Here is a 27,050-nt window from a genome sequence, read left to right as displayed (position 1 = left end):
ATGGTGGATGGTGTGCAAAACTGTGTGAAGATTTCGGGCGAACACTCCAGTTCGTTCGATTCGCGCAGAGGACTAAGACATGGTGGTGGACTTTCGTACCAGTTGTTCAACATTGCGCTAGAAGGTGTCATGCGGAGAGCCGAGTGTAACAGCCGGGATACGATTTTCAACAGATCCAGTCAATTTATTTGTTTCGCGGATGACATGGCCATTGTCAGCAGAACATTTGCTAAGATGGCAGAACTATACACCCGACTGAAACGTGAGGCAACAAAAGTTGGACTGGGGGTAAATGCATCGAGGATAAAGTACATGCTTGTGGGCGGAACCGAGCGCGACAGGGCCCGTCTGAGAAGCAGTGTTACGATAGACGGAGATAACTTCGAGGTGGTCGAGGAATTCGTCTACCTTGGATCCTTGCTAACGGTAAAAAAAGATTCGCTACCGCACCAAATGTGTCATGTACAAGACGCTGATAAGACCGGTAGTCCTCTACGGTCATGAAACATGGACAATTATCGAGGAGGACTTGCAAGCACTCGAAGTATTCGAGAGACGGGTGCTTAGGACCATCTTTGGCGGTGTGCAAGAAGAGGGTGTGTGCCGGGTACCTTGCTGCGGCGAAGAAAGAACCACGAGCTCGCCCAGCTCTACGGCGAACCCAGTATCAAAGATGACAAGAAGCAACAAGATACCCGACTTCTATGATTTTACGGAGACACGATCAGCGCCGCAAGTGAACAAAAACCGAACTATTACACTGTTAATTTTAATCGATCATCTTCTGAAGAAATGTCAATAAAATAAAACAATAGCAGCTGAGCCATTGCACCATGCAAACAACTTACACAAGGCGAAGGCCAAAAACAGTTTCTTTAAAATTGAACTGGCAAGCTGTTTACCCATCTAATTTTCATTTGATGAAGTGCGAATATTAAATTATGTTTAGGGATGTGAGACCCTGGATAGAGTGTTGTCAAAACCTGGTATCAATAGGAACAGTCTAATCCAGGTGCGTAGCAAGAAAATTGGTCGTGGGGGCGGGGTTGGAGGTTTTCCGAACATTTTTTTTTTCGAAAAGAAAAATTCCTTAAATTTTTGATTCTGTGGGGGGGGAGGTTATGTCCAAAACATTCCCGTGGCTACGCCACTGGTCCAATCTGCTCTAACATTTCGCCAACTCTGCTTCTAAAAATCACAGAAATAAATCACAAGGGTATCTTTATAAGAACGATGATAACAAAGTACAGCTGTTAAATCCATTTTGGCTTGAGGCATTTTGTAGCTCCATCGCTTTTCCCGGTTAAACCAGCAGTAATAATATCAACTCCGATGGAAATAGATGTTTAATAAATCGAAGAAGCAACTCCATTGGATTTAGACCATTGCTGGAGAAGTTGAAAAGTTGATTTAGATGTTGCTGGAGAAGTTGAATTGGGAAATGTCGACATCGATCAACAAATACACTTAACTAACGAAAATCCAAGGAAAACTCGCGACAAGCATTTGGCCTTGACCATGATTATGCATTGGATGTAGAGCGAGTTATAAATTCTATGGAGCGACTTGTTATCGTGGAGGATGTGCAATTCAACATCGCACATTTGAATCACCCATCATGTTTACATTGCTTGCACTGGCGACTCACCTCGTGATGAAGGAGGAATTGACTGACTGCGAATGTGTATATTGCATGCGATGGCTGCTACGATCTGTCATGTAACTGAGGAACAGTATATTTGACTTGTTCATGTATATAGGCCTGTCCATCGTCACACAGAGGAGTAAACAGAGTTTTAAAGAAAAAAAAAGCTGTAAGAAAAATATATCTAAACAGAAGTCACGAATAGAAGTTTCGGAAAAAAAACAACAAATACAGATGGTGTTGCTGAGTAACTGCTACTGACGTTTGTGTTTTTTTTATTTACATTCTTGATACACGATAAACATAACCTTCAAAAATAGTATTAATGGTTGAGTTTTTGTGCAACAGATGGAAGCACTTTCATCGATTTCAGTGTCTCCGGTGAGATGTATGAAAAGCTTTGAACTCGGTTATCTTGTTCCTTCTTGCCATCTTTGCCAGTATCCAGAAGGTAGCTAAAGCCGGAAGGATACGATGGGCAGGACATGTTGCAAGAATGCCGGACAGCAATCCTGCGAAGATGGTGTTTGCTTCCGATCCGGCAGGTACGAGACGGCGTGGAGCGCTGCGAGCGAAGTGGGCAGACCTGGTACAAAACGACTTTGCGATCGTGAGGCGCATTTGAGGATGGAGAGATGTGGCCTCGAACCGTGTATTGTGGCGTCAAATTGATGATTCAGTGTTATCTGTTTAGATGTAAACTAAATAAATTAAATGAAATGCAAGGCTTATTCATAACAGAGTACGGTATCAATAACAGAATGAGGTATTATTGAGTAAATTTCTCCTGCTCGGGTAGTTTCAATAAAACGTAAATTAATAATGAATAATAATAAATAATTAAAATAAACGCTGGAAAAGAAGATTGCAGTCGAGGGTCAACCCAAGGTCCAGGGAATCCAGGCCTCGTTTTAGTTTCGCCACTAACGCTCTGAACACTCTACCTGGGTGACGATGGAGGTGTCGTCTGCGAACAGAGACAGAATTCCACCTTCTGCAAATTCTGGCATGTCGGAGGTGAACAGGTTTAACAGCAGGTACCCGAGGATACTCCCCTGGGGGACGCCTGAGACGATGTCATGCGCATTAGAACTCGCTCCGCCGAATGGGACCCGATGGCGGCTATTAGCACGACGGGACGGTACCCGATCCAAGAGGTGATACACTCGGTGATACACTCCTCTGCTGAGGGTGTCGCGATAGCTAAGATCAATGGTGTGTTCTATTGTAGCTGCTATGCCCCACCAAGGTGGCCATTAGAACAGTTCAACCAGATGATAGATAGGCTATCGTCTGACCTAGTGGGTCGTAAGCCGGTCGTCATAGCAGGAGATTTTAACGCTTGGGCAGTGGAGTGGGGTAGCCGCTGCACCAATCGAAGGGGTCAAGCGTTACTAGAGGCGCTAGCGAAGCTCGACGCAGTGCTAGTCAATGATGGTTCCACTAGCACGTTCAGAAGGAACGGGGTCGAGTCATGGATTGACGTAACGTTTGTCAGTCCTGGTCTGGCACCAGACTTGGACTGGAGGGTGGACGAGGGTTACACCCATAGTGATCATCTAGCAATTCGCTTTAAGATCAACTATGGCGTGCAACATCCGAGGTCCGGGGATCCCTGTCAGGTTCGGGGGTGGAGAACCAATCACTTCGACAGCGAAGTTTCCACCGCGGCCCTGGGACTGGAAGCCAACACTGAAGGTCTAAGCGGGGATGCGTTGGTAGCTGTCCTATCACGCGCGTGTGACGCCACCATGCCGAGGAAAGCCCTGCCGAAAAATGGCAGACGCCCGGTATACTGGTGGAGTCCCGAGATTGCGGCCCTTCGATCAACCTGCCTCAAGGCTAGACGTAGGATGCAACGTGCCCGCACCGAGGATGAAAGAGCAGACCGCCGTGAAGTGTTTCGAGCTGCGAAACTGGCCTTTAACAAGGCCATCAAGAGCAGTAACAGAGCGTGTTTCGACAACCTATGCGAAGGAGCCAACGTCTCGCGAATCCAACCGTCTCGAGCCACAAGTCCCTGGCCTCCTGCAATATGAGTGCGGCCGAAATGGTGGCTCCGGTGACGAACGAAGAGTTACTCGCGGTGGCCAAATCCCTGGTAAGGAACAAAGCTCCAGGGCCTTATGGAGTTCCGAACAGCGCTCTCAAGGCAGCAATCATAGCGAACCCGAACATGTTCCGGCTAGCTATGCAAAGATGCCTAGATGAGTGTAGATTCCCCGAAAGATAGAAAAGACAGAAGCTGGTGTTGTTGCCGAAGGCCGGGAAGCCGCAGCGTATGGAACAAAACCGACTGCAGGGAGCACGTTTACTTCCAACTGTTCTCGACAACACCAGCGGCAAAACGGATTTCATATTGTTCCGCGACTGTAATATTGAAAAATAGATTATTCATTTGACTGAATATATGTAGTTATCAATAAAATTATGTTTTATTATGCATTATACATTGGAGTTCCCCTCGATTCTTTACGCATCCTCGGAGTAACCATAAAAGCCATAAAAGAAAAGATATTTTAGTTACTAGATAAAGATTGTCGCTGTCGTCGCTGTCCGGAACATCTTTTGCTGGCGAGGATAGGGGAGCTAAATGTCAAAGAAGGAAAATCCATACGATTTGACAGGTATGTACCACACATGTTTCGGACAGCAGAACAAAGGGAACCGAAGCGACAATCTTTATCTAGTAACTAAAATATTATGCATCTCGAGATAAAATAGGATACTGCGCCCGTATAAAAATGTACCATAGAGCTTATCGAACAAACAATACATGTTCCATTTATTCTATGGTAAACAATAAATTCAATGGTATGCGTATTGTTTTGAAATTTAGTATCAAAATTGTATTACTGTTTTACAGTGAGTTTATAGTAAAATATATGGTAACAATTTATACTAATGTATTTCTAATGTATTGAAACAGATTTGCTTAGTATCTAATTTTGATGTTTTTAAAATAGTCTGATGTGTTACTAAAGAAAACTAGATCCAATATGTATTCCCGGTGAAGGCCGTTTAGTATATAATCCAAGCTCAGATCCTCGCACAGATTCCTGCACAGAATAGTAATGAGATCAATATTATTACCATGTTTAAGTTATTCAAAAACTTTGGAAAATCTTTCTGTCGAATTTTGGTGTATTTCAAATAAGAGATTTTCATAACCATCCTTCCTCCCTCCCCGCGCATTGAAAGTTCATAGGAATATTTTCAGTATCTTAACATGTAAGCGCATACTCGTTTTGACTAATATGTGCTTTAGAAAATTTCACACAGTTGTTATCTCTTTTTGAAATAATAATATTGTCGCGCTCTTCTAAAACACTCACCTCTTCGCGGTGATAACGCGCAAGCAAAGATTGCGCAGCAGCGCGCCCATAAGCTTTTACACAGGGTGCGTGTCTATGCTGTTAAATTTAATAAGCCGCCGAATGGGGCTGCCATAGCTGAATAGCCGCCGTGTGTAAAGTAAATGGGCGCGCTCCAGCGCGATTCGACGGAGGCTGATTGAGATGAACATGATCTGAGTGTTTATCTTGGGATGCATAATATCATCCGAAGCTATCATCGGAAAATGATATTTAAAGTAAGCTATTATCCCACCCAACTCATAATTATTTTACAAGATCCAAAGTAATAGCGTGAATATTATCATGTTATTATTGTACCTAACATTTGTAAAAACGACATGCATTCCCTTCAGGCTCTTCAAATCCTTCTACAGAATATTATTGATTAGCTTTGTGCAAGCGCAATGATGAAGTTTTCTTCGAAATAGCATTGCAATAATTGGTTTTATGCCGAGAATAAGAGTCCCTGCCGGGAATTGCCAATCGTTATCATTCGGTAGTGGTACCTATTCTCAAAGTATTATATGATGGAATAACTATGTCGTTATCTTTGCCGTCATCCTTAGAGTTTTTACTCATAATACAGATAATAAAAAAACACACCTTTACAGTAGAATTTTCGGAATCGTAAATCCACCTGACGGTTCTTCATCATTTGGCCATCAGGGAAATAGTGATGGAATTAACATCCTACAATCGATTAAACATAATTTAATATTTTTATCTCTGACGCTAGATTGGGCAAGTGAATTGAACAAGTTATTTGACTGGTACGTGAATTTAACATCTGAAAAACTCTATAATTCACTTCAATTGAACCAATATTAAAAACGATCAACTTGGCTACTCAATTGAATTCAACAGAACTATTCAAATCACTTGCCCATTCTAAAACATTACATACCTGAAAAACATCTTCGCTGCCAACTCAATCCCCTCTAACGATCTCTCATGGACCAGTGGGGAAAGACACAGGGACACACACAACACTACAAACCATCATTGGTTCGAAACGCAAAATTTAAATAAATGCAAAAAAATATAGAATGTAAACATGTCAAAATATTATTTTTGGCGGAATCAACTTTTAGTTCTGCTTTACCGACCTCGCATCCAACACTGGAAGAAAAATGTGAAATATGTCACACATTTTTTTCCAGCTTGTAATATTTCATACAATAGAAAAACATTATAGTCTATAGTTTTTCAAATAAAAATGTATGGAAAAATGCTAAATTTTGTATTGTTACGATGCTTAACCACCCGTATACCCAAGTAACCGTAAGCATTAAAACGCTGCTTTAATTCAGCTTTATAACTGCACGTAATGCTGCCCGTTTAATGCTTATCAGCTTTCAGTGCAGTTACAATGCTGATATAATGCCGGAAAAGGCGAATTAGCATGCTATTGTAATGCATAGATGAAAGCTCATTTGTTGCATTAGTGATGCTTATATAGGGCTGAAAGAGAAACGTCAGATTTTCTTCGCCCGTTTTTTTCGGGCGAATTTCTCGGGCGCTTTCGAAGAGCTTTTGCGGGCAGCTGATCAGCTGTCTATATTTAATAAACAACTGACGAATCACGACAAATGATACGGATTAGAAAATTCGGGAAAACAAAAAAAATCTAATTTACCATTATTTAGTGATTCCAGTTATTTATATTATTTAGAAAGTTATGCTGATGATATTGTTTTGTAATTTTTACGTAGAATGTTCTACATATGGGTCTCGAACCTGGAAGCATTGCACAGGTTCCACGAAGTAGTCCTCCTTTGCTCTTTCGGCCACGGATGCGATTTCATGTCTTGCTGCCGAAAGGTATACTTAAACCATTATCTTTTATTTGCCGGTAGAAAATCATCCGAGAAAAGTCTCACTACTACATACAGAAGTTCCAACTGACTGCATTAAACACTGCTTTTATTACGATTTTATTGCTAATGTAATGCTAATTTAATGTTAATAAACATTTTATCTTGCAGCATTAACGATGCTGATATAATGTTGAATAAGAGCTTCGAAACATTTGCAAGGCTGTTATAATGCTTTGAAGCATCATTGATGCTGATTTAAAGCCTAAAACTAATGCTTACGGTTATTTGGGTATTCTATTACGAAAACTTCGATTACGATTCATTGAATGGTTCATTACAATAAATCGTATTGTGATTCTACAGTTATGCCAACATTAAAATTTAATGGAAACCTATTGTTTTCAATAGTAATGTTACATTACGTTATATAGTTTTTGTATTATATTTTTTATTCGGGTTGCCCCTCACTAATACAATCGAACACTGCTGTCATTTTGCGAAAAGCACGTGGTTTTGTTTTAAGCGGGAAATTTCTGCCTATCTTTTAACACTGCGGCTATCTTGACGTTTACCTTCGCAGTCGAGCCTGCGAGTGTATGACCGCCGCAACATTCTAGAAAAAGATAAGCGCGACAATATCTTTTCATAAAAGCAGTCGGGAAAATCTGGATATCGAGTTATTCCACAATATTATTCCATGATACGATGTGATTAGAGCATCATTAATGGGCGCGAGTATTTTGATCACCTTCACCTGTCAGTTGCGCTACTGTTATAGCAGCTCATTTAGTAGCGACCGGTTAAATGTCAAGTGACGATACTGCGCTGCCAAACGACTAATACTCGCGCCTGTAATCTTGCTTTCAGATGTTGAATAATTTTAATGGAACGTACACACGGTCAAGCAGTTTGACCAACATTGACTCCACCTCTCGTTTATTCAAACATTCGTCAAGTTTCACCAACAGCGACACGAACAACCAATTTATTCGACCAACAATATCACACACGAACGACCGAAGCACCAACTCGAACACCAACCATCAAAAAATATATGGGAGTTTGTTCAACTTCACTACAAATGCTCAAACATGTTCGGTGAACCTTGACTCCACCCCCGACAACTCAAACCAAAATCAAACCGTTTTATTTTTTTCCAACCGAGCCGCCAACTGTCAAATGGTTGTTCGAACAACTTCACACACGTTCAAACAAAGCAGCAACCGATGCGTTTTCTTGGGGGCGGAGTCAATGTTCGTCCAACTGCTTGACTGGTGTGTACGTTGCATAATGAATCGATTTCGATATTTAATTTCTATTCGGGAGGTCAATTTAAGAACAGTCGGCTTTTCACTCAAATCGACGATACTTTCATGGTTGCCGCCGGCTTTCCACCCTATCGTCATCGATATTTTTGACAGCCGAGATCACGATGAAAAGTTTGACAACACAACACAAACAAAAACAACCACTGAGCAGGCAAAAATAATATCAAGTGAAAATAGTGAATAATTTCAAGCTTTTTGTATCATTCAATCCGATTTATTAATTTTAAATTACTGAAGTTGTGCTGGTTCGATTTGTGATGTGACTGAGATAGTCCTCGTTTTATTGTAAAAAGATCAGAGCTCTTGGGTTTCTTTGTGTGGTGCCGGTTTTCGTGTTTCCACTACTCACAACAATGGCAAACGATCGTGAAATCCTGCGTGAAATTTGGGAAGGTAAAATCCCGATTCAATTCCAACTGGCTCCGGACGAGACCGATGTGGAACCGGAACAGTTCTTTCTATTGATTCCGCGTCTGAGTTATTTCCCGCTGGTTTCGGACAAGGTGCGGAAGCACTTCCTCCGGTTCGTTTCCAACGAACTGCAGGACGGCGAAATGTGGATGGACAGCAATGGAACGCCGCTCAAGTGGCACTATCCGATCGGGGTGTTGTTTGATTTGCTAATCGGCAGCGATGCCATTCTGCCGTGGCTTGTGACAGTACACTTTTCCAAATTTCCGGAGGATGTGTTGTTCCGGTGCCCCAACAAGTACTTGCGATTGTGGCGAAGTAACGAGATTGATTTATGATAACGAGATGATTTTGTTTTTCAGAGACATCGTTGAAGCACATTTCATGTCCGGGTTGAAGGAAGCGGACGTGCTGAAGCATCGTGGTCAAGTGGTTTCAGCTATGCAAAAGAAGGACCACAATCAGCTCTGGTTGGGATTAGTTAATGGTATGCGATGATTGGATTACCGAATGTTAAACAGTTAGAATATAGCTTAATGATAATTTTAGATAAATTTGACCAATTCTGGGCCGTTAATCGGCGATTGATGGAACCTATTCCGGACCAAGACGGTTTCAAACACATTCCAGTTCGATGTTATGCCGAGGTGAGTATTTGTTCCTATCTTATTCTATCTTAGTGTAAAACGAGACACAGTGACACAGAATATATTAACATTTATTATCATTTAGTATATTAGGTGATACTAGCGTTTCACGCTTTAAATATAGGACAGCAATGTACCCTTAGACAAAAATGTAGAGGGTAAATAGCGTTAGAAGGCCGCCATACAACACTTTTAGGAAATATGCCTCTGGAATGAGTTATTGGCTGAATACTGAATGATAATGAAATGATGGTTGATTTCTGAACATTTTTTCTTTCAAAAAAAAAAGAATTCTAAAATAAATTTTGTCTCGGGTGTTATGTCCAAAAACCACCCGTAGCTACGTACCGTGGTTGGCCAAATTCGGCAATAAGGTGACCAAAACCGGTACACTTCCCATATCACTGCCCGCCCCTTAAATGCGTGCTTTAAAGGAAGTTATTTACTCTTCCACCTTATTCCGGGGAAATGCGTGCTTTCACTCTTTCGTATTATTCCGGGCAAGTGCGTGCTTTAAAATAAAGTGTAATTTACTCCCCCAATTTTTCCGGGCAGATGCGTGCTTAAAAAGAAGGAAGCATTAGTTTTGAAAATGCTTCCGCAGAAGCTGATGCTTTAAAAGAAGGTGTCATTTAATCTTGCGCATTAGTTCGGGCAAATGCGTGCTTTAAAAGGCGTTCACTGTTTCGCAGTCCCGCACATAGGATTCGTTTGCTTTGCGTTTGACAGTTTTCTTATGGGAAATGTGCCAAACGTATCCTATGTGCGGGCCTCTTTATTATGGGCAAGCACGTGTTTTAAAAGGTCATTTAGTTCAATCAAAGTTAATTGCCTAGTTCCGGGGATTAAACCACCCGACTTGGACATTAATTTACAATGTTGTGAAAACTCATATGTGAATATGTACGTTATGTGGAAGATATTGCTTTGGAAAATGTATTGGAGGTAATCACTTTCCTTTCTATGGGACTCGAACCCATGACCCTACAGTACGCTAGACTGGTGCTTTAACCAACTAAGCTACGAAGGACCTCCGTCGGCCTTTGCAATCTAGTGGCTACTGAATGAGCTCGAGATTCCCAAATTGGACGCATAGTCAAATAACTCGCAATCCATTTCTCAAGCCAACACGAGATTTTTATTTTAAAAGTTCTGCAGACTGGGTTTGATCCATGAACGTCGGGGTCTTCGACGCTTGAATTTTCGAGAATGTAACTGCGTATAAGAAGCACTGTCGGTGTGATAATCAGTCGAAGATTCATAAGGCGCCAGTTATGAATTTCACTAGTCCAGTTCGCTGAGTGTGCAAGATATTAGTGCTGTCCAATGAGAGCTTGAAGTAGCTCGAAGTTTCTCCCTGTCCTGCTCATGCCCTCTCATGCCCATTTGTTGACAAAAAAGAAAGAGCAGGACGGGAACAACTTCGAGCTGCTCATTGGACAGCATTATTGTTGAGCACAATTTATGTTATAGTCCCAAACACAAACACAAAAAAAGTAGTCATAATAACCTGGGTGGTGCGGATAGAATAGATTTGGTTGTCACATTGAAGCCAAAATTTTCTATTGTGCCGGAGCCAAACATTGAAGATTGTGGTTATGTTCGATTCTGATCTAATATTGAGAAGTATTGTTATTATTTTGGGAAAAAATAAAAATAAACTTTGTTTGAGTTTTGTATTCTTTGTAACAAATATTCTCACATTATATTTCGAGTGGAAAATTTGTGGTAATGCAACTAAAAAGCACTCGTTACGAAATTTCACGAGATTCAGCAGCTGATTGTAGCATGAATGTATGTAAACAATCGTAAAGTCATGTAGAGTCTAGCGCATTTGTGCGCTCTCATGCAGCGTGGAAAGAGAAATTCGAAGAGCGGGAAATGTCTGACAGCCAAGTAACTGCAAAATAATTTTGTTTATGGGAGTGATTTCAAATTAAATTTCAATTAAAAGAAGAATCTTTTGAATTTCGCATGAAAAATCTAATGAACTTCTCAAAAAAAAAATCTATATTTTTTTCTAAAATGTGGAAAATATTTACGGATTGTTTGAAGGTTCGAGAAATCTTTGAAATTACCAAGAGAAGCTTTTTTGAATTCCTCAATAAAATTGTGTGGAATTTTAGCAGAAAATTTGTCGCAATTTACATGAGAAACTTCAGAATTTTCACAAAAAAATCTTCTTAAGTTATACAGGAAAGAATTCGGAAATTTATGAAAAGTTCCTGTTGAGTATTCTTTCAAATTTGCACAAAACATTGATAATTGATAATTGTAGAAAAGTGCGGCTGGTAGAATGAGTGTTTTACCGTTGGCTTTCTCAGTCTAGAATAATAAAGACGACTAGTTTGTTCTTAAGAATATTCGCTGGAGACTCTTAAGAGTTTTCGAGAAAAAATCTCTGGAATGTTCAGAAGAAATTCTCCGTAAGTTTAACAGAAACTTGTTTAGAATTTCCGCGGAAGATTATTCAAAATGTTCCAACGAAAAATTATTCGAAATTATTAGATTTCTACGGGAAATTCTTTGTACAGCAGACGTTCGATAACTGAAAGTCATTTAACTGCAATGCTTTTAACTGCATTTCGAAAGTTACATCAGTTTTGCACTTATCGGACAGCTGCGCTTAAAGATGTTAAAGTCGATGATAGCTGCATAGCGGTGAACAATTAGATGCACTTCTATTTTGACAACGTCTGACAATTGTTTGCGTCGCAGTTAGCGAAAGCCATTGGCTAATTGAAACGAAAACAAGCAATTATCGAACGACTAGTGTACTGCCGTTCTACGCATAATTTTCCCATGTTACCTTTGACGAAAAATCGTTAACTCAAGTCAATTTGTCCCACCGAAAAAATGAAGTTGCTTTTTGATGATGATAGAGACTGAAAACCGTTTGAATAAGTCGTAATTCGTTTTATATCCTGGAAAAGTCTTGCCTATGCTCATAACATCCCAAAAATATTTGTTAAATTTTAAGATCCAATCGATTTTGAAATCAGTGGAAAAAAATTGAATTGAGTTTGGATTTTTCCATCAAAGGTAACATGGGACAATAATGTGTAGAACCGCAGTGTATTGTTCATAACAAATTCTTAGGAAATTCCATTGGTCGAAAGCCGTATGTCCGAACTGGTAGATTGGCCGAAAAAGTCGTTTTCCCTTATCAGTCTTTTTCAATAGGTAATCAGCCCAAAATGCCGTTTGGCCGATAAGGTCGTTTGACAAAATAGGTCATTTGTCCGAAAATATCGTTCAAAATGTCAATAACTCAATGGGTAGTTTAATCTAAATATCCATCCGTTTGGCCTAATGACATTTACGTTGAAAAGGCCTTTTGTCAAACGACCGTTGAACGAAATTTCGTAACCTCTCTATTTTTAAGTCGATACACAATCTCATTGATCCGAATTGAACGTTTATCCGTTTAAATGGTTTGACCAAAAATGTAGTTTGACCGAAAACAACATACAGCCGAAATATGCATTTGGCCAAACTGGTAATTTGGCCGAAAAAAATGTTTAACCGAATAGATCATTTGACCGAAAATCCCGTTTGGAAGGAATGGTAATTTGGCCCGCAAATGTCCTTTCTGCAAAACAACCCTTCTGGCCGAACGGCATTTTCTGTCAAATGACCTATTCGGCTAAACGTCTTTTTTGGCTAAATGATCAATTCAGCCAAACGACACTTTTCGAAGAAGGAAGCAGAAAGGACATTTTTGGACCAAATGGCTCTTTCTGCCAAATGACATTTTTTACTAAACGGCATTTTTGGTCAAATGATGTACATTCGATCGAACGACTTTTTCTCCTGAACGGCATTTTCAGCCAAATGCCCTGTTTTTTTGTAACCAGCTTTTTAAAAGTCCGTCCAAATTTTCCTTTTGGCTGTACATCGCTTTCGGCTAAACTACATTTTCGGTCAAACCAGTTTTGATCTGATAACAGTAACAGTATCCCTGAAACGTTTTGCTAAATCAAATGGTACCTGGCTAGATGTCTTTTGACCTAAAGTCCAATATCGACTTAAAAATAGAGAGGCCTCGTTGGACCAAATAAAATTTTTACCATTTTTTGGCGAACGATCGTTTCGGCCAGACAACCTGTTAGGGCAAACGGCTTTTTCGGCCAAATTACCAGCTCGGCCGTCTGTCACTTTCGGTCAATGGAACTTACCAAGAATTTTTAATCGAAAATAGAAAGAATTTTCTCAAGAAATCCAAAAACAAACATCAAAAATTCCGAGAATTTTTCCGATGTTTTTAAGTTGGCTATGCCTATTTAAACGTTTAATGATGAACTTCTTCCTGCGAAAAAAAAATCACTCCAATAAAGGACAAAAAACAAAAAACATTGATCTAGATTGGGGAATTCAACGTTGAAGCATCTCTTTTACTAGTCACAATTTTTGTGTGTGAATTTCAAAGAATACTCAACAGAGACTCAATAGGAACTTTCCGTGAATATTCCGAATATTTTCCTGTAGAAATTTGGAACAACTTTCCGTAAAAACTCTGAAGAGATTCTCATGTAAATCCCCAACAAATTTCTTTGGTAAATACAAAAAAGCTCCTCTTGCTAATTCCAAAGAGTTCTTGAAACTTGATAGTAGTTCCCGTGGAACATCTGAAAATAGTTTTCAAATGAATATTCTGGAAAAACTTGAAGAATTATCTGGGGAAGTTCATCATTTTTTTGAGGCGAAATTCAAAAGATTCTCCCGTTATTGTCGTTTTCAACATTGCGCCTACTTCCTGATTTGTGGACAGGGATCATTTTTGCAGTTCTCCATAATTCCGGGAACTTATTGTCTTTTATCGATTGATTGAAAAGCAGTAGTAGTGGAGTCGCAAAAGATTCGGCACAGCTTTTCAGGAGATAGGGCGTTAAGCAGTCCACTCCTGCACCTTTGGAAGACGTATTTCATCGACTGGGACATTCTGGAAGCCTGCTGCGTGGGCTGGAGGCAGAGATGTTGCATTGAATACGCTTTGAAAGAATGCCGCAAAAAGGTTCGCAGCCTCGTTAGATGTAGTTGCATTAGCGTTACCGTAATTCACTGTCTTCGGAATTTGGTTACTTGGCTTCTGAGATTTCACAAACTTCCAAAACATAGAGGGGTTGTTCTTCAAATTTGACTGCAAGTTGTCCGGGTGTCTACGGTAGCAGGAGTCAAGAAGCTCGTTATAGGAAGATCGGAGTGCATTTCTGTTCTCGTTAAAGGAGTAGAAGAATGTTTATAAAATTACCTGGAAGCCAAAATGTTGATAGAAAGCTCTGTACTCTAAGCATATTTGCGACGTTTTAAAGATGACATCTAATATAATATAATTATGCATGTTACTACAAAACGCGACGATTGGAGATGGTTGATAGATCACTACATTTTACGTAACGTATTTTATTGATTTCCCCTATAAATTTTATGGGAATGAAACGCTTCAAGGTTGCCCTGAGCTGTCAGTGTCGTTGCGACTCTATTGGCTCCATTGACGCTTCCTTACCAAAGCGACAAACTGTCGGCTATGGCAACAGCCGCATCGCGTTGGTTTGGAGGAACCTTTTTTATGAATCGTAGTTATATGAATTCATAACACTAAGATGAGTATAAAGATAACAAGAAAACTGATTTTGAATATGTAAAAAACGATTTTTCTAAGTTATTTTAATTTCCTCGTCTTTAGAATCGATTTTACCTTTCTCGTACACCAAGGCTATATGTCCGAAACGGTTATATGTCCACTCCAAACATTTTGATAGGAGGCCCGTACATACACCTTTCATACACCGAACAATTTAACTCGACGAATTGATGTAATGTTTGTCGATAAAGCCTTTAAATCTTAATCATTGGTTGGCGATCTATTCACAACTGAAACTAGCGTGGAGCTGATCTCTGACCTAAAAGTGCGACGTGGGAAAATATCTTTGGCAACATGGCCATTAGACCCCAAACGGCGGAGTACCTGCAGCAACCTTGAGAATTCCGGTAGGATCTTCCGGGAGAATTCATTAAATAAGTTCCAGAGGAATTTAAAAGGTTTTTTTTGGAGGTACTCGAAAGAGTTTTGATGAAAATTCAGGAAGAATATTTGGAGAAATAGACATATTAATTTGCAGACGAATTTCTCAAGAAATTTCCGGGAGAATTCCCGAAGAAAAAAATCAATGAACAATTTCTCCAGAAGAGTTCTTGGATATCAAGGGCTTGCACGTTAGCTACTGAAGAAATTCAAAGGGAATTTCTGGAAAAACCTAGAAGTAATCAATGAAGAAGTCTTGGTGGAATATCAGAATGATTTTCTGGTGGAAGTTCTGGGAAAGGAGACGTAGATATTTCTAAGGGAATTTCTGAGTAAATTGCTGAAAAAATCACCAAGAAAAAAAGGGGAAATTTTGGATATATTTGAAATAATTAACGGAGAAATACTTGGCAATAATTTAAGATGGATGTTCGTAGGAATTTTCCACGGAAAAAATGTGGAAAAAATTGACTAGCGCATTCCCATGAGTCTTAGTAAAATTTTTGGATGAACTACCAGAGGAATTCCTGGTGGAACTTCCGGAATAATTTCTGGAGGAGCTTCCGGATGAATTGCTGAGGAACTTCCGGAGGAATGTTTGTAAGAAAATTTTAGAGGAATCTTAGAAGGAACTCTTGATTGAATCTCTAGTGGAATCCACTGACGAATGTTTCAATGAACTACTGGGAATTATACCAAATAAATAAATAACTGAAAAAAATAACAAAATAAATAAAATAAAAATAACTATTCGACCAAATAAATTTATCCTCATTTTGGTAACGCTGCTATTTTTTTCAAATTTTGTTTTGTCATCGACAAGTGCATAGATTGGAACTAAACTTACTGTAAAAACTGAATATGTAATCAGCTGTTTCAGATGTTCCTTAAATTGTTCAAAATAATAGTATAATTTGTGTTACGTAAGACTGTCAAACATTTATGACACGCTGCTTTTTTAAAGTTTTTCTACTAAATTCGTTATCACAATAATGATGTTTAAATCAGATGTAAAATTATTACGTAGCATATGAAGGACCCCACGCATGTAGTATGATTAAAATATATTCAAACTTTAAGTAAAATCGTACAGAGAATTGAACGAAAAAAAATTTTTTTCGGTGTACGTACTATCGAGGTAAAATGTACGTACAATCGAGGGTACGTACTATCGAGGTATGCCTGTATTACAATTCGAAATGTAGTTGATTTGCACCAGACCGCTGGCAGAGATTGATTCGACTAGAGAAATTTCTTGCTCGCTAGATGCATTTACGGGAAGCAAGCCGTTGATATCGTCGTCAAAACGCCACTGATGGTAAGGCTGATGACATACTGGGAGCGAAGAGGAGAGAAGCGAAGCGAAGCGAAGAGGCTGGAGAGAAGCGAAGCGGCGATCAAAGGAGGTACGACATACTGGAAGCGTTTTTGAAAGTGTCACACATGTGATTGGTACACGGAAAAAATATATGGTAAATTTAACCAAGTTGCATATAAAATATTTTGATTTAAATTGGGATGTTAGTTGGAACAAATTAAAAAATGGTCCATTTCAACTAATTCTTGTTTTAAACAACCATTATTTTAGTTTTTATGCGACAAATTCAAAACAACTAAAAAAAACCTCACGTAGAAGTAATACACTCAAATCATTAATTAGTAAAAAAATAGTTGTTCTAAACTAAAAATGTACAGTAACCCACCACTTCGGAATTTTCCGAAGTTTTCAAATTTGTGCTGTGATTTTGTTTTGGTTCAAACTGGAAACTGGACTGTTTTTTCTCCGTGTACGCAACAAATAAACAAGTTTAGAGATGGATTCGTCAGATGAAGAATATTTCGCTTCATCAAGCACAATTAACTTTTTAATGGGAACAAGAAGAGAGTTTGCCATTCATTCAATAAATCGTAACGGGAAACGCGATGGGGAGTTTTACAGGCTATACGATGACCTACGTGAATATCCGGAGAAGTTCATTCACTAGAATGGACACTTTCGATGTGATTTTGAGTTTGATTGAAAGGAAACTGATGAAAAATTGGACAAACTGCAATAGAGAACCGATTTTACCCTGTGAACGGTTGATTATCACTATCAGGTAAGAAATATTGTATTTTCAAATTATTTTAAAAGACTTATCACATTTCTTGCAGATTTATAGCAACTGGATCATCGTTTACTACTCTCGGATTTTCGTTTCGTATGGGACGCTCAACGGTTGCAGCGATAGTTACAGAAACGTGTCAGGTTTTATGGGACACCCTCCAGCCCATTTACACCAGCACCAACCGAGCAAATGTTCAAATTAGTGGCGGATGAATATTGGCAAAAGTGGAATTTCCCGAACTGTATCGGTGCGATTGACGGCAAGCACATCCGAATGAGATGCCCACCTGGTTCCGGTTCAATGTACAATTATAAAGGGTACCATTCAACCGTTTTGCAAGCCGTCGCAGACGCAAACAGTAAGTTCTTGATGGTGGAAATCGGTGGATACGGTAAGCAGAGCGATGCTGGAACGTTCAGCTCTTCTGATATGTATCAACTTTTGATCAAAGGAAAACTCAATGTTCCACCAGATGCTTTACTACCCGATAACGAACTAACCATGAAAATGCCATACGTCTTTGTTGGAGACGAAGCATATCCATTGGTACGACACTTGATCCGTCCATACCCACGAAACCAGTTGACTACTTCACTTGCGTATTTCAACTCAAGGTTGTCAAGAGCAAGAAAATGCGTTGAATGTGCGTTCGGCATAATGAGCTCAAAATGGAGGATTCTACTTAAACCTATTGAGATATCACCAAAACTTGGTGATGATATAGTCAAAGCGATATGTATCCTACACAACGTGATTATTGACCATGAAGGAGTCAGCTTACAGCTGGAAGAGGCCGCCGATTACATTGGGAGGAGAGCCGACAATGTGTCAACGCCTCCTAGCAAAATCAGTACAAATTCTGGACGTTTTATTCGCGACTATTTCAAGAGATTCATGGCCAGAAATACACTATAAAGTCAGCTTCGAATTTATGTATTTAAGGAAAAATAAATGTTTACAGTTCAAAATTACCCTTATTGTTGTGTTTCTACACTGGAAATAGGCGATGTTATCACTGAGTAATATTGCCTTTCGGCGGTAATCATAGGAGAGTAAGCTGTTGTTGTCATTGTGTTGCCATTATCTTCGTCCTGGTCATCGTACTCGATAGAAACACTTTGAGTCTGCTGTCGGCTTGGAGTTCGTTGGTATGAGCATGAAGGCTGTGGAGTCCTTATTTCAACATTTGTGTGCAACGGCGTGGAGTTTTGCATGATTTGTGTCCTCTTAGGTTTTCCATACACATGGTTCTGAACAACGCTCTGTATTTCCATCCGGAACACTAACTTGTCTTCCGGCCTCAGTTTCTTTACATGTGGAAGTATGCTTTTGAAGAATGCTTCGTCTTCATCTTCGTCCTTTGTAGTATCTACCTCCTTTGTTTATCTACCTTCTTTTCGAGCAGTCTCAGCTTCCGGTCCTCGTTCTTCTTCTTCTTCTTCTTCTTATTGGCATTACATACCCACACTGGGACAGAGCCGCCTCGCAGCTTAATGTTCATTAAGCACTTCCACAGTTATTAACTGCGAGGTTTCTAAGCCAAGTTACCATTTTTGCATTCGTATATCATGAGGCTAACACGATGATACTTTTATGCCCAGGGAAGTCGAGACAATTTCCAATCCGGAAATTGCCTAGACCGGCACCGGGAATCGAACCCAGCCACCCTCAGCATGGTCTTGCTTTATAGCCGCGCGTCTTACCGCACGGCTAAGGAGGGCCCCTCGTATTGGTCCGTGGTCCTCGTATTTATTCCTATTCTCATCTTCGTGGTCAGTAGTTCGTTTTCCAGATCGAATTGATTGCAATATCGGTTGAGCGTTGGCCTGTGCGATGGATTGAACCTCGTATGCATCCCTGTCCTCGACTCCATCTTCAGTAGGTACCAACTGACCAGCTTGCTGGAGGTTTTTTTTTTTTTTTATCTTTATTAAGGAGACTTGCAGCCCCAGGCTGGCTCGCCTCTGGTTGCTGGAGGTCTGCTTCATTCCAATCTTCTTCATTTTCGCCGCGACAGGGTGGAAGATTACCTCCTGATTTTCTAGAGGTCATTTAATCTGTAAGAAACAAAGTAGATTCGAAATAAGGCCATGTGGTGTATGATTCGAAATTCAAAAGAGCACCATCTTCGGATCGTCCTTCTGGAATTTTCTTCAGCTCCGTTCCGGAAGAATTTCGTAGATTTTTCCACTTTTTCTTAACTTCGTCCGCTGTTATGGTTATGTTATGGAAAAAATAGACTATTTTTTCATTAAAATAGTCAAATGTAATATTTACCGATTGCATCTGATTCCAACTCATTAGAAACTTGCCGCCATAGCTTATCAACAAGTAACTTGTTCCAATATAGCTTCGATGTTTTATCCCACAAAGGTTTTCTGGTGAAAACAAGGGTAATTAGTTGTTCCGATTCAATTTCCATTTTCCCTTTTTGAAAAAAAAAAATGATATTCACAACTACCTACGAAAAAATTGAACAACCGCTTTTGATCGCTTCGTTTTTAAACACACCAAACACTCATTGACACTGAAGACACTTCACATGAAGACAGAAAATGTTCCAATAGGAATTCAAACTGTAAACTGTAATGTCAGTGTCATTCCGATTGAGCAACAGACCTGTCAATCCAAAAATAAGCACGCGTGACGTGTAGTAGCATAGGTTCATTATAATTTTATTATTCGGAATTTTCTTATATCATTTTAATCAATGGCTGGCTGGGGGACACGTTAATTTTATTTTAGGGAGATTGTAGTCCCCTAGTAGTAGAATGATATCGTTGTCCAAAGACATGTCTGAAACTCGTTGAACGGCGGAGAAATGGGCGGAGTAGAGCGCTGGATCAGATTTTGGACGCAGGTAAATTCCAAAGATATATACGGATCGATTTGGAAGTTTCACGCACAATACGACTTGCTCGAGTTCGATGCAGCCATCGAGGGTCACCTCGAAACAATTTAGTTCATGTTTCACAGCAATTAGCACACCCCCACCTCTACAAAGGTTGCTGGTGGACTCACTACGATCACAAAGAAATATCGTGTAGTCCGACGAGAGTTCTGAATTGCATATATCAGACCGTAGCCACGTTTCGGTTAAAACTTCTTCTTCTTCTTCTTCTTATTGACATTACATCCCCATACTGGGACAGAGCCGCCTCGCAGCTTAGTGTTCATTGAGCACTTCCACAGTTATTAACTGCGAGGTTTCTAAGCCAGGTTACCATTTTTGCATTCGTATATCATGAGGCTGGCACGATGATACTTTTATGCCCAGGGAAGTCGAGACAATTTCCAATCCGAAAATTGCCTAGACTGGCACCGGGAATCGAACCCAGCCACCCTCAGCATGGTCTTGCTTTGTAGCCGCGCGTCTTACCGCACGGCTAAGGAGGGCCCCTTTCGGTTATAACTACTATGTCGTAATCACAAGCCAACAATCGTAGTTCCAAATCTGTCGTTTTCGTGCGTAGGCCCCTGACATTCTGGTAGTAGGCGCACAAGAATTGCGCATCATTTCGAGCAATGACGTTGAAACAATTTTCAGCTAGATGAAGCGTTGCGGCGTTTTGGCTGGAATCGAGATTTTTTACGCGAGTTGAACTGGTCGTATTGAGATCGTACTTGCCTGAGAAACGTTGTTGGAATATATTTCACAGTATATATAATAGTTATTAATTAGTGTTCGAGCGCGAACTTTCCGGTAATCGAAGGACTTTCTTCGCTGCCTTAGCAGCCACCGAAAAGCACTAAGTCCAGTAACAAACACACGCGGGAGTACTGACCAGGGGCTTGGGTCGCCACAAGCCCTTTGTGTCCAGGAAAACGCACTTATTCTTCAAAGGTAGGCCCCAAGAAGCTCGTCCACCTTTTCACTAAGGTCCGACCGAAGCACTCGACTATAACACCACCAAAATTTCCACCGCGAAAGGGTAATTGCCACCGCAATAAATTTTCTTCCCACTTGACCGTGATAGATAGCGAACAACAACACCGAGATCGACCGTACGTCCGTTTGACTTCGTATATTATTTGGAACTAACTGATAGGTACAATTTGTGCACATTCGCTTTGTGCTATTCTTACGAATAGTCCACCAACAGTGGACAGTGGCTGCAGTGCCTTTGCACTCTCTCACTGCTGACGAGAGCAGCGATGAGACGATTTAGTTGGGGGGATTATAGTACAAAATGGGACAGTCTAATATATTTTAATTGATGGTACTTGGGTCCGGCTCCAACATTCCGGCCACCTTGGAACACGTAGGGGTTCCAACAATACAGCGTTGGACGAATTCATGTGTAGTTTTGGATGGTTGTGGTTGTTGAAGACATCAGTTCAGTGATCGCTCCGCCGTAGATCCTCGCAGTTGACCGGGAACAAAAAAGAAGACCAGGTAGATCGAACGACTTGGCTTGAAAGGAATGGAACTGCAATTACCTGTGCTAAGCGCAGGTGCGCTTCGAGCAAGTTCTCCCTTGCGGGTTGCTCTACCTGGAACGACGGTTTCAGATGCTTGGATCCGGTGACGGCAGTAGAGCGATCTTGGCTATGGCACGAACGATGTCATTTCCTGGGGCAGTGCGTAGAGTTACGACGCGGACGACCCCGTCCTTGCCCGGGTGCAGCTTCATGATACGCCCGAGTGGCCAGCTAGCAGGAGGGATGTTGTCTTCCTTCACGACGACGATGCGGCCCACCTCAACGGTGACCGGGGGATTGCAGCCTTTCGTTGCCCGTGACTGCAGCTGTTGAAGGTACTCCGGGTACCAGCGGGCCCAGATGTTCTGGAGATGCTTCTGAACCACATCGTAAACTTCCAGACGGTTGTCAGGAATCCCTCGAAAATCAGCATCGGGTACCGCTTGAAGGTTGGCCCCGACGAGAAAATGTCCTGGAGTTAGGACCTCCAGATCGGACGGTTCACTTGGCATCGGAGTCAGCGGACGGGAATTGAGGCACATTTCGACCTGTGCCAGTAGAGTCAACATCTGTTCATAGGCAATGTTGGTGTTGCCTACTGTTTTCAGGAGGTGCTTCTTTGCTGACTTGACGGCAGCCTCCCAAAGCCCGCCAAAGTGCGGTGCACGTGGCGGAATGAACTTCCACCGAATCTCGTTCTCCGCACACCAATTGAAGATCCGATCCCGATCGTTGTTGTCTACCTTCAGCATCTGGTAGATACGGTTGAGTGCGTGTGACGCACCCTTGAAAGTTGTCGCATTGTCCGAGTGTAGCTCAGCGATTCTTCCTCTTCGAGCAACCACACGACGGAGGGCTGCCAGGAAAGCAGCTGTAGTGAGGTCGCTAACAAGCTCGATGTGGACGGCTCTCGTGGCGAAGCAAACGAAAATTGCCACGTAAGCCTTGGTTGGAGCACGATTGCGGACGGTTGCTTTCAACAGGAACGGTCCACAGTAGTCGACTCCACAGACGGAGAATGGACGAGTTGGTGAGACTCGCGATGCCGGAAGATCTGCTGTGCTCTGCTGGACTAGTGTGGGCTTGCTACGAAAGCAAGTGTGGCAATGGTGGAAAACGGATTTGGACAAATTTCTGCCGCCAAGAATCCAAAACTTCTGGCGCAGTGTGGCTAGCAGGAGTTGCGGCCCCTGCGTGCAGTAGCTTCAAGTGAAAGAAACTAGCCAGCAGAGTCGACAGCGGGTGTTTGGCAGAGAGTACGATAGGATGCTTGACGTAATCGGAGAGTGTGGCGTTCCGCAGCCGGCCACCGACGCGAATAATGTGATCTTCGTCGATGTATGGCTTCAGCCACTTCATGGCGGATGATTTGATGACTGGTTCACCGCTCGATAGGTGAGAGATCTCTGCAGGAAACGACTGTTGTTGAGCTAGCCGACACAGATGAAGTTCAGCACGTTGCAATTCGTCGGTGGAGACTGGAGAAACGGTATCGTTGCGAATACTGAGTTGGTGGTAGCTGTCTGCGTCCGTTCGGCGCAGTACTGCGCGTGCTCGCAAGGATTGCAGGTATCGTAAACAGAACGCAGTAACGCGACGAAGCTTGGAGAAACTGGAGTAACGTGCAAACAGATTGTCATGGAACTCGTTCTGTATGACGCTCATCGTAACGTATGACACATTGCGTTCTTCGGTGATAGTCTCTGCTTCTTCGTCGGTGGGAATGAGATTCGGCCAGTGATCTGAATCGAGGGATAACCAGATTGGGCCGTTCCACCAGCGCTTACATTGTAGCATGTCGACAGGGCTGAGTCCACGTGAAATATCGTCAGCGGGGTTGTCGAGACCGGATACGTGCTTCCAGTGACTGACATCGGTCGAGTGCTGGATTTGTGACACTCGGTTCGCTACGAAAGCCTTCCAACGGCTTGGAGGAGATCGTAGCCAATGGAGAACGGTAGTGGAGTCCGTCCAAAAATAAGCGGGTGGTGACATCTTCAAGGCAAAAACCACCTTCTCGAATAGCTGCGTTGATAGTCGTGCAGCACAGAGTTCCAGCCGGGCGATGGAATGTCGACTGGATAACGGCGCGACCTTTGATTTTGCCGTCAGTAGCTGAACAGATACTCCGCCACTGGTTTCTGCTCGTACGTAGCAACAGGATCCGTAAGCTCCTTGAGAGGCGTCGGCGAAGAAGTGGAGTTGGAGATTGACGGCGTTTGGAAGCGAAACAAATCGTGGGACACGAACTTCGCTCAGTAAATGTAGAGTGTTATGAAACGCCTTCCACTCCTCCTGTAGCTTGGTTGGGAGTGCTGTATCCCACTCACAGGCCTCCCCATTATGCTTCAGTGCCCATAGACGCTGCATGAATAGTTTGGCCACCACAATTGTAGGACCCACAAGACCAAGTGGATCGAAGATTTGCGCAATGTAAGACATCACTTTTCGCTTTGTCAGGACTATGGCCGGTGGAGGTAGTTGGACTTTGAACCGTAGTGCGTCGGTTCTCGGCTCCCACACGAGACCCAGGGTTGAAACTGCCTGCTCGTCCTGAAGTTCATGCAGCGGTTGAACGGCTAAATCTTCCGAAGGAACACCATGAAGAACTTCCGGAACATTCGATGCCCATTTCTTGATTGGGAAGCCTGCAGTCTTCAGCATCGATGTCACTTGTTGCCTTACTTCAATTGCAGATTCTACGTTATCAGCGCCCGAAAGGAAGTCGTCGACGTAGAAATCGTAAATGACTGGATCTACTGCAGCTGGAAACTGGCGCCCATTGTCGCGTGCAATCTGCTGCAGAGTCCTCGTTGCAAGGTATGGAGCAGACGCGGTGCCGTAGGTCACCGTCTGCAGCTCATAGGTGGAAATAGGATCATTGGAGTTAGTCCGGAAGCGAATCCGAAGGAATTTACAGTCTTCCGGAGGGTGGAGCATCTGCCGATACATTTTCTCCACGTCGGCGACAACAGCGACGCAGCGAATGCGGAAACGCAGCACGATGGAGAGCAGATCCTCCTGAACGACTGGTCCAACCAAGAGTGTGTCGTTTAATGAATATCCGGAGGATGTCTTGCACGACGCATCGAAAACGACCCTAACCTTTGTAGACGTGCTTGACTCTTTGAAGACGGCGTGGTGCGGTATGTAGCAGTGCGGTTGATCGTCGTCTACCGGATCGACAAGCTTCTTCATATGCCCTAACTGGAGGTATTCGTCCATAAAACGATGGTATGCGTCCTTGGTGGCAGGATCACGTTCGAGACGCCGCTCGACACTCATAAGACGGCGATCTGCGATATCCCTTGAGCTTCCTAGGACAAAATCGGGATTGTCGGTTCGAGGAAGACTGACGATATACCTTCCAGAAGGATCACGGGTGGTAGTAGCTACGTAGTGCTTCTCACAACGATCTTCTTCAACGGATAGTGCTGGTCCGTCAGAGATGTCCTCGATTTCCCAGAACTTCTGAAGCGTAGCTTCTAACGGATCATCTTTCGTAGAAAGGTTGCAGATCCGAGGAATACAATTGTGTTGACTGGATGCGGTGCCAGCGACAGCCCATCCGAATGGTGTTTCAGTCAACCATGGAAGTCCGTCCCCTAACGGAATCTTCCGACCACTATGAATCTCCCAGAAGGCTTCACTGCCGATAACGAGGTCTATCCTCCCTGGGATGTGGAACTGAGGGTCGGCGAGACCAACCCTGGGAATGTTCCACGACGAGATGTTGAGTGGTATGGTCGGCAGCTGTGCCGAAGGATTTTTAAGAATAAGGAACTGTAGCTTCGTCGAAAACTCCTGGGTTCTCGACTGAATGGTGGCGGTAATTGCACTTTTCACACTGTGCGTGGAGAGGCCGATCCCTGCTATGGATATGTCCACTTTCGAACGGGGGTTGAACAGCAGCTTTGCTAGTGGCTTTGAAATGAAGTTGGACATTGAAGCCGAGTCCAGTAAGGCCCTTGCCTGGTACTCGTGTCCGTGATCATCAACGACATTAAGGACAACCGTTTCCAACAAAACAGTATTGCACGCAGTTCGGACTGCCATGCTGACATTGGGAGGAGCGGAGCTCCGAGTGCCCACACTAGTGGACGGAGACGGTTGTTGAACGGGAATAGTAGATGACACGGTTGAACTCGATGACGACTTGGATAAAGCAGGATCATGAAGCAGCGAATGGTGTCTTTCGTGGCACGTACGACATGAGAACTTCGACGTACACTTCTTCGACTGATGTCCGCTGCACAGGCAGTTCCAACACAACCGCCTCAACGTGACGAATTCTCGGCGAAGGCGTACATCCTTCCCGAGGAAGATAGGGCAGTTGCGTAGGACGTGATTGTCGGAACAAGACAGTAGACATGGTGAGGAGGAATTGGAGGATGCAGCGGCGTTGGCTGCGAACTTGATTTTGGTGGGTTTTGGAATGTTTCCGACCACCTTTGCCGACGGCGTTGGATGCTGATGGTGCTCGTAGCCTACTGAATTCAGCACTCGTACGCGCTGATAGAGGAATTCTACCATCTCTTCATACTTCACGTCATCCTGCGTACTAGTCTTCTCCTCCCAGGCTCGCAAAGTGGGTTGGTCCAGCTTGTACGACAAAATATTCACCAGCGGTGTGTCCCAGTGCTCCACAGGTTCGTTCAGCTTCTTCAGGGCCTTCACATGGCGCTGAAAATCGTCGATCAGGCTGTGGATGCGATTAGCAGACTCCTGCTTCACTGCTGGCAAATCGTAGAGTGCCCGGAAAAGTTGACGCTTGAGGAATCGACGGTTGTCGTATCGCTTGAGGAGTGCGTCCCAAGTGCAAGCGTAATTGTCGGCTTCGATATCGACCGTTCCAGAGACTACAAAAGATATTGCAGTTTGGCGACCGTTGGTATGTCCGCATTGGAGTGAACCATGGACGAAAATGTATCACGGAACGACAACCAACGTGAGAAATCGCCATTAAAACGTGGGAGGTCGATCTGCGGTAAGCGGAGGTGGAAGTTGACAGGCGGAGCAGCAAACGAGGCGTTCAGTTGCGCTTGATTACCTTCGGTGGGGAGTTTCGAAAGCAGGAATCCTTTTGCGGTACAATACCGATGCTCGAAATCTACTCTTTCGGCAAGATGTTCTTCCAGATCTTCGCTATCTAGACGCTCGATGGTATCTTGAACCTCCGCAAACGCAGTATTCACTTTGTCTAGGGAGTCGATTCTCACTTGCACTTGGCACCTGTCACGCACTGGATCGAAATCAGCGATGAATTTCTCAACCGCTTTTCGCATAGCGAT

The 27,050-nt window shown here is 42.6% G+C and overlaps 1 protein-coding gene across 1 annotated transcript in view; it reads left to right on the top strand.

Moving 5' to 3' along the window:
* The first annotated feature begins 8,247 nt into the window (after nt 1-8,247).
* LOC134226397 (autophagy protein 5) overlaps nt 8,248-27,050 on the top strand; it is a 77,170-nt gene continuing 58,367 nt past the window's right edge. The window contains exons 1-3 of the mRNA XM_062707156.1: nt 8,248-8,855; nt 8,920-9,044; nt 9,107-9,204. Of these exons, the coding sequence (XP_062563140.1) occupies nt 8,500-8,855; nt 8,920-9,044; nt 9,107-9,204 (579 nt within the window). The 5' untranslated portion in view covers nt 8,248-8,499. The remainder of the gene's footprint in view (nt 8,856-8,919; nt 9,045-9,106; nt 9,205-27,050) is intronic.

Source organism: Armigeres subalbatus, chromosome 3 (genome assembly GCF_024139115.2).
Source record: "Armigeres subalbatus isolate Guangzhou_Male chromosome 3, GZ_Asu_2, whole genome shotgun sequence".
NCBI lineage: Eukaryota > Metazoa > Arthropoda > Insecta > Diptera > Culicidae > Armigeres > Armigeres subalbatus.
This window is presented reverse-complemented; position numbering and strand designations above follow the sequence as displayed.